Source organism: Belonocnema kinseyi, chromosome 6 (genome assembly GCF_010883055.1).
Source record: "Belonocnema kinseyi isolate 2016_QV_RU_SX_M_011 chromosome 6, B_treatae_v1, whole genome shotgun sequence".
Lineage (NCBI taxonomy): Eukaryota > Metazoa > Arthropoda > Insecta > Hymenoptera > Cynipidae > Belonocnema > Belonocnema kinseyi.
Window position 1 is genome coordinate 111676129 of NC_046662.1, and position 8743 is coordinate 111684871.

Consider the following 8743-nt stretch of genomic DNA (forward strand, 5'->3'; position numbering starts at 1 on the left):
GCACTCAAAATTGCGTTACATTTACAAATGTCAAGCTACAAAGCTGAAATTCACAGGGAATATTGTTAAAAGGTGTGACAATCTACAGAAACGAAAAAAATGTGAATCGGACAGCAGGGGGCGCCACACGGTGGTGATTCCGGGAACTTTTTGATCAAGGTGGTGTTTCCAGGGATTTCAAAGGATTTGAACGGCTTTCAGATTATTTTAAATATTTCAAGGGACTTTAAATTAATTGAAAATACTGAATATAATTTAAACAAATCTTAAAAGAATATAAACTAATTAAAAATATTCTAAGAGACTTGTCAACCTGTTGTTAACTGTCACTTTTCCGAAAACATTACCAATTGGTAACGTTAACAAGAAAAATTGACGTTTGGTGCCAAATGCGGAAAAGTGACTAATGTTAATTTGAAAAGTGAAAGCAAAAGTAACATACAGATATAACTCACCATCAGCCTTTTCTATAGATCAAAAAATTACGAGTAAAAAATGGAATAATTGGTATTTTCCGGTTATTCCGATTTACTGACCAGCGCACAGTGATCAAAACCATGAATTCACTTATACTGTGAATAATCCTCTACTGCTCTACTTCTTGATGGCCTTCAATGTTTTTTTTACAAATCCTCAGACTTAATTTTGAAAGCTCATCAAAATCTGCGTTTTTTTAAATTAATTTAACAATAAACAAATATAGCGACGAAATTGACAAAATTAGGAATATGATTTCATACCTAAAAGAGAATTGCTTAAATAAACTCGCTATTCATTAGAATGAATGCGCACATGCTTAAGGGACGTTAATAATTAATTCAATGTACAAGTTATTGTTTATAAACAATTTATTTAAAAAAATCCATCAGGACATCAGTTTGATGTTAAATAAACTAATTTTGTTTTAAAATCGTTGTAATTTGTTATTATAATGACATTAGTAACGAAAAACGGTCATATAATTAGAAAATTCATATAAAAATTATAAAGTTATACACAATTTTTCATTCGATAAAGTTTCATGAGTAGACCAATCGGCTAATAAGATCATTCGATTCTACGGGGAAAACTATATATAATCCACGAGTTTATTTATACTACATAACAAATAGGGTTGAGAAAAAAATGGTCTAAAATATAGATTCCATGTAATTCTACCGTAGAATCGAATCGATTCGTTTTTTCGTAGCTGCAACTTCAAAAGAAATTTTACACCCTAAAATTGTTTAAACAATGAAAATTTTTAATTTTTCATTCAAATTCACCTTTTAATGAAACGTTTTTATCCTAATATTAACTTTTTTATATGAAAAAACGCTACTGATTCAAAAGTGCGCACTTTTGATTCAATAGCATTTAATTCTTAATGTAATATGTCCATTAGTCATTCCATGAAATTTACTAGGTTAAAAAATTGTCTGTAACTTTATACGTTGTTTATAATTGTGTTTTATAACCATTTTTCGTTACGAACCTTTTTAATAATAAACTAAAACGATTTTAAGGAAAATCTTTTTTTTTCAACAAACTGATAGATTGAAGAATTTGTTTAAAAAAGTAGTTTATAACAAACTGTTTATAACAATTAAATGGTACATTCCATTAAGTCATCAGTAGAGCAGGGCCCATCGTCAGACGAAAGAAATATCAAGTAAAGCTAAAAGGGCAATATATAATTCCATATTTATACTTAAATCTATAAAATATACTATACTCTATATTTTTAATTGACGCGATAAGCATCAAATTCCTACGCATAATATGCGGCAAATCACTGATGCACAGAGTAATGAGATAATCCTTAGAGAATTTGTTGTAGAGGAGACACTACTACGAAACAAACTTGTTATTTATATAAATAACACTGGAATTCTAGATCAATCTAAGAACGATATTCTTAACATTGTTAATTTTGTCGCTATTTTTATTTATATTTTGTTATATGCAAAATTTAATTTAAAAATCAAAGAGTTTGGGGACCTCAACATTTTAATTCTCAGAATTTCTAAAAAAGACACTTCAAAATGCGTCCAGAAATGGAGCCTGTAGAAGATTCTGAATAGTAAATTCCTGGTTATAACCAGCGCTAGCTCACTCTGGCGATACTTTTAGCAAAGTTATGGAATAATCCGAGATTTGATTGTAACCCCACGCTAGAAACAATACTTCTTATGCCCGATTGTTATCACCCACGAATTACACTGTTCAGACAAACCGTTTGATTAACTTTTGCTCGTTAGCAACATTATTTTAAATCTATTTTGTCTGCATAGAAATATCTCAAAGGATCGTTGTAGAAATATCGAATCAACGTGGGTTTCGAGTGCATGCTGTTTCGAGAGAAGCCCGCTACCCTGATAACCGTGATAATCGCAAGTCCCGAATGGACACGGCCGATTTGCTATCTATGACGAATCAGTCGTTGACGAAACTTCGTCGAAAGGTCTCCGTCACGTTTCCGCCGGCTTCTCGAAAATTGACTGGCTATAATACCCGATTATTGAAACCAATGACTACGCTCCCATCTAAATTGAAAAGGAACTCAACTCCAACAGCCATTCTAAAGGGTTTTTGAGCAATAAAAATACTGTATAGGAATGCGATGAATATCGTAGCTGGCTATTGCAGACAATAATTAAACGTTCACAGAGTGCACAAGTGTTGCACATGTCAAATGGCAGCTACATATTGAACGAATTAATTTCACTCAGCATTCAAATGTTTCTTAATGGTCCTGAAACAAGTAGTAGTTGCACACCCTTGCCTTATAAATGACCTTCAGCGCGCGCACACACTCACGCATACACACAGAGATGTGATTTGCCGCTGTTCTACTGGAAGCCAGTGTCATTTTCCTGGACGGCAGTCGCTCCAAGGGGGACCTTGCAGTGATTGTTTCACCATTTACACACACACACACACACACACACACACACATATGTATACACTTTTTTCTGTAATTAGCACTCAGTTCCTTTGTATATTTGAGAACAATTGTAGTCGAATAGAACAGTAAGGCTTTCTGAAATGTTTTAAAATGATGCAACATTTAAAAATGTTCATTTCAGTAACATTATTTTGACACAAGTTGTATAACAAATTTTATCAGTTTTTCTCAATTATTTTTTCCTCGCTAAATATCAAACGTAATCTGTGTTATCTCTTAGACTGTATTGACCTTACTGTAACCAGTCGAACTTTGAGAGGTTGACTAGTAATGGCATGACATCTTCGAGAGGAAAGAGTCCATTTTTCACCTCGTCTAAGTGAGCGTGCACTAAGTCTTTACTTAATAATCATTAACACAAGCGCCCTTATCGACAGAGTCCTATTACACAGATGTACTCGTAATACTCGGTATCCATTTGATCTCTAGATCAAGCGCTTAAATACGAATTTTCGTAAGTGTGTGAACTTACAGTTACTATTTTACTACTTATTGCATGGCGAGGAAGCTGAGTGAGTCTGAAGATGATTTCGTGATGAGGAGGAATGGGTCGCCTCTCGTTTTAGTCTCTGCTTCAGATGAACCTTGGCGTGTCTCTTCTTCTCGTCACTTCTGGCGAACTTTCGACCACATTGGTCGCAACAAAAGGGTTTCTCACCCGTGTGCGTTCGCACGTGTGTCGTGAGATGGTCACTCCTGGAGAACGACCTCATACAGATTCGACATTGGAAAGGTTTTTGGCCAGTGTGAATGCGAATGTGTCGTGTCAGTTCATCACTTCTGGAGAATCGACGATCACATCCATCAACAGGACAAGCGTAAGGTCGTTCGTGGACAGGAGTCTTGCTAGGTCGATTGGGATACTTTCTGGGTTTTACCGGAACAAGCCTAAGAGGGAGAGCACTCTGCTGATAGACCTGCGACAGAATCTCGTGACCTTTAGATGTACTTGGATTGTATTCTGCTAACTGCACTCCTGCAGCAGTTTGACTTGAGTCTTGCTGTGGTTGTTGTTGTTGTTGTTGAACAGGTTGGTAACCTGGTGTTACTGAAGGCTCCTGTTTTAAGGCGGGTTCCTGATGGTGTTGCTGGTGATGATGATGGGTGTGATGCTGCTGATGGTGGTGTAGTAGTCCAGAGTCGTAGGCTTCCTCATGAGCAGTAAGCCAACCAGAAGGTGTCGAGCTTGGACTATCATGATAGCCTGGAGGTGCTGGAGGCTTGGAATCCACTTGGAGAAGCTCTACGGTCTCTCCGCCATATGGGCTAGCGTGGAGAGAAGAGTGAAGAAACGGTTGTCCAGTGAGAGTAAGGGTTGGGGAGGGTAGTGATCCCCAGATCTCCTGATTCGGCGTTTGTGTCTGTAGATGCTGCTGTTGCTGTTGTGAGGTCTGCAAGTTGTTGAGGGAAGAAGATTGTGTACAGGTGGTTGTGAAGACTCCACGATAGGTTAGTGTTGGTACATTGCAGATATTCACGCTCGTAGATGGCGTTGAAGCCACGTTTGCAGTCGAATGTGGTACAGAATAAAGTATCACCCCACTTTGAAGAATATTGCAACGATCGATGTCATCCTGGGTCTGATGCTGGGATGATGGACTTGCTGAAGGCGCACCCACTGATTGATCTTGAGATTCTGGATGGTGGTGGTGATGGGGTCGATCTCCAGTCGCAGAATTTCCCGTATCATCATCTGCTGAAGGTTCCACTAAAGAAAGATCTGCGCCAGTTAAACCACCTGTACATATAAAAAAAATTAGCTATATAAATGACATTAGAGTAGGAAAGAAAAATAAACTAAAAATAAAATAGAAATAAAGTATTTGGAAATTCGAAATTATTCATAAAAAATACTTGTAGGCAAATGATTCTGCTGAAGATAAAGGGTTTTTTTTCGTGACACGCAATGAGAAAACGACAGGAAGAGTCAAGCGATAGGGAATAGCGAGTGAGGTTTTATCAGGAACGAGCATGAGCAGCCTAACATATCTGTCGTTTGCATCCTGCCTTCTGTAACTTCCTTCCTAATTTTACCATTTTTACTGAGCGAAACTAAAAATTCAATGTTGGAAGGATCCTATTAGTTCTACCGAGGGGCACAATTTAATTAGATAATTTTTAATTCATTCGAGCCACTCTACTTTTCTCCTTAAATCAATCATTTAATGCAGCTTTATTCGTACAATTATATAATTAATTTTACGTAGAAAAATAATAGAAAGTACTACAAGGTGAGTTTATCTAAAGGGGAAAGAGAAAGTAGGAATTTTCTTAGAGAAGAGTGGAAGCAACCGGGAATGATGTTAAGCCGGTTGATAGAGAGGGGTAATCGTGGTAGCTGAGGTGGGAGTTGTAGGGTAGAAACATGAATGAACTTCGGAAGGTTAGGAGGGGGTGGTGATGGAGGATGCTAGCTAGGAGAGACTCTGAATGTCGGGGTCGCCAAGTATTGATCCGTCGCAGGTTGGTTCGATGATAGCAGTTTCGCGTGTGATACGCTACGCCATCGGCTCTTCGTGATAATCGTCCGTTTTCCAACGGACAGATATCATTTTTCTAAGACCACACTTCCTTCTCCTTTTTTTGGCACAATTTATAACCAGAACGATTCACACTAATACTGACCTGTAATAATAACCTTGTAATTCTTACATAATTAATTAAACATGTACAAGAATTCCATATAGGCGACAGCATTCTAGATGTATTTAAAGACATTAAGATCATAGGTTTGCACTGTGCATTCGCTAGTATTCATACATTGTGTAGAGTTTTTAGTGGAAAGATTGCAGAAAGTGCTTCAAATTCATTTTTACAAAAAAAGTAAAATTAAAAATGCACACTAAACTAAATGATACCTGATTAGTTGATAAATTAATTTTTCAACTTGCACGGATAAAAATAGCTATTTGGACTCAATACCTGAGTTTTTAACTATAGGACAATGATCTACATATTTACTATTGGCCGAAAAATTGTAGGCATCTGGGTTTTTAGTTTATTAACTCAACCAACAAAATTCTAGCATAATAAGTTAATAGTCATTTGAAAGCCCAAAGTATTTTACCCGAATAACATTAAAGACGTTAACGTAAATAAAAGTACGGAATTTCGGGCACATTTAAGAACAGTCAACTTAAGAGCATTATTTTTTATGCAACATGCAATGGGAAAAATTAAAAATAATTCATGAATATGAAGAAAATGTTTATGAACAAACTGCAGTTAAAAAATTTGAGAAATAATGAAAATTTTTGCTTAAATTTACGAAAGTGTACAACTGTACTAGAGTAAGTTCTAATGAAGATATTAAAGCTTCTTTTTGGCTGCTGTTCAAAAGAGGCTTAATGTCTGGACAAGAGTGTAGAAGTACGGGTCAAAGAAAGCCATCAGTCGTCATCAACAAAAAGGTATCCCCGTTGCTTTCTGACACTTGCTTTCCAACAAAAATGTCTAAAAATATCACGATTTTTACGAAAGCAAAAGCATTCACATCGTTATTCGTGAATTTTTTCCCATTGCCTCTTGTATAAAAAATATGGCTCTATACTTAACACTTCTTAATTGTGCCCGAAATTCCTTATTTAAAAAAAAAACAGTCGGCAAAGGACAAAGCATTTTTACAGTGACGTCTTTAAGCTCATTTACGCAGAACACTTTAAGCTTTCTAATAACTATTTACTTAATACGCTAGAATTTTTTATATAAGTTTTTAAGCTTCAAAGCCAGATGCCTACCATTTTCTGGTCGATAGTAGCTGTAGTATCTTGATATTAAAATTTAATATCCAGATAATAAATTTGAATACCTAATATTTTTATATTACAGTTTTGATTACCTGGATGTTGAATTTCAATGTGAAAATATCCCAGCTTAATATCTAGATCGTTGTCCTATAGCTAAAAATCCTGATTTTGAATCTAAACATTCATTTTTCTCCGTGTGAATCCCGTTGGTGAACAGGAAATAAAGAAAATCATTTTAATTTTACCTGTTGCTGTGATACTATAATACAATTCTTGGTGGGAGGAGAAGGTATAGGTAGAAGGAGAAGCAGCAAACAGGGACAAAACCGGCGCAAATCAACCAACATTTTCATTTAATTTTTTATTGTTGTTTTTTAGAGGAAACTAGTACCTGTGATCGGTGGTGGTTCCACAAGGGCAGAGGGGCCGAAGAAGGAGGGCAAATCGCTGCTGGTGGTAACCGGTGTGTTGAGATCGCCAGCCTTGTCTTTCTCGGTCTGATCCTGTATGCCGTCTCTGCAGTCAGATATGCATTCCCGGTCGTCCTCGAGCCTTTGTTGATGCCTTGCGTCATGGCAGGAATCCCTAGGCGAAGCAGGAGCATCGATATCGGGTTGCAATCGATGATCTTCGTGTCGATGATGATGTGGGTGATGATGATCGTGATTGTGGTGATTGGGGTGGTCGTGATGATGGGGTTGCTGAAGATCAGGTGAAGCTGAATGAACATCATGATGCTGTTGATGGAGAGGACTGCAGGAGTTCAGCAGGGAAAGTGACGGAACGGCTGCTTTCCCAGGCAGTGAGGAAGTATTCGTGGCCAAAGATGAAGTACCGCCGTGTCCGGCGGCCGATGATGCAGAATTGTATGTCAGGCAGGCATCGAAACTTAACTGTACCGTTTGAAGATTAAACGTAGCATGGTGGTGATGATGATGGTGGTGCCCAGGAGGTGGTGACGACAAGAGAAAGGGACTTGTTGCAGCCGCATGGGGTTGCGAGCCCATCACTTCCATACCGTCCATCGTCATCCTTTGGAAGGGTAGATATTGCCTTCCTGATAGACCAAGGAGCTCCTCAGGAGTGCATGTAACTTCTTCAGCTGTTTTTTTTTATCAAAGCAATTATTATTGTTGCATTTGCACTTTACAGTCGTCCCTCGGCCACATTGCAACACATTGGGATAAGTTGGTCCCGTTTTTAAATTATTACCACATGTGAATGCAACGAGCGGCTTCTCGCCGCTTCGTTACAGATAGCACGTCACTTACAACAATATCTGTGATCATCGATTGGATGATCTAAGTTTTCTCGTTACCTGTGGAATTTTATTTTATCCTATTTAACTTTTTCTATTTCTGATCAAATTACGATAAAATAAAAGTTTTCGATTTCACTAATATTTTTTTATTTTCTGCACCTCTGAAAAGCTGAATAACACAACACCACTACCCGCGCCACCAGCCGAGAACGAAAGTGACGTGAGCACGCGCCCGCCCGCGCTCACTCCCGTACTCTCCTTCTCAACGTCTCTCGCCTCCTCTTCCCGTTCGACGGAGAGGCTCGTCGCACGATCGCGCCGGTCGACGAACCGACCGGGTATTCTCGCGCTTTTGCTTCTTTTTACAAAAGAAACCCCAGACTAAACCACCGGGTTCACGATCCTTAAAGTGTGTTTTTATCGGTGTTCTTCCCTCAGGTACCGCGTGGGCGGCGAATAGCAGCGACTGAACCAACTAAAATAAGTCGAGGGGACAAACGACCTGGTCAGTACTATTTCGCGAACGCGCTTGAGAGCGCGAGTATACGTGGCCTCGACGCGCAGTGTGTGAGCGTAATGAGTCCCGCGTGACATGCACAACGCGCGTTATGCGTGGGGGTCGCGCACGAACTGAGCTGAGCGGCGGCGCGCCCCGTAGTTTTATGAATGGACCACGAAGCTGTCCCATATTTGGATGTGCAGAGCGGTTGCCAGCCAATCCTTATTCTCCGTACCTATCTATACACGCGTGTATATGACGGCGACTCTCCTCTCCTGTTATCCCCACCT

At 38.6% G+C, this 8743-nt stretch overlaps 1 protein-coding gene across 1 annotated transcript; it reads right to left on the reverse strand.

The window, feature by feature from the left end:
• Positions 1-232: 232 nt before the first annotated feature.
• LOC117175139 (zinc finger protein 236) lies at positions 233-8539 on the reverse strand. The gene is made up of 2 exons (XM_033364718.1): positions 7085-8539; positions 233-4685 (listed from the first exon to the last, which is right to left on the reverse strand). Exons 1-2 carry the CDS (start codon positions 7722-7724, stop codon positions 3433-3435), a joined length of 1893 nt encoding a protein of 630 aa, XP_033220609.1. The 5' UTR covers positions 7725-8539; the 3' UTR covers positions 233-3432.
• Positions 8540-8743: the final 204 nt, after the last annotated feature.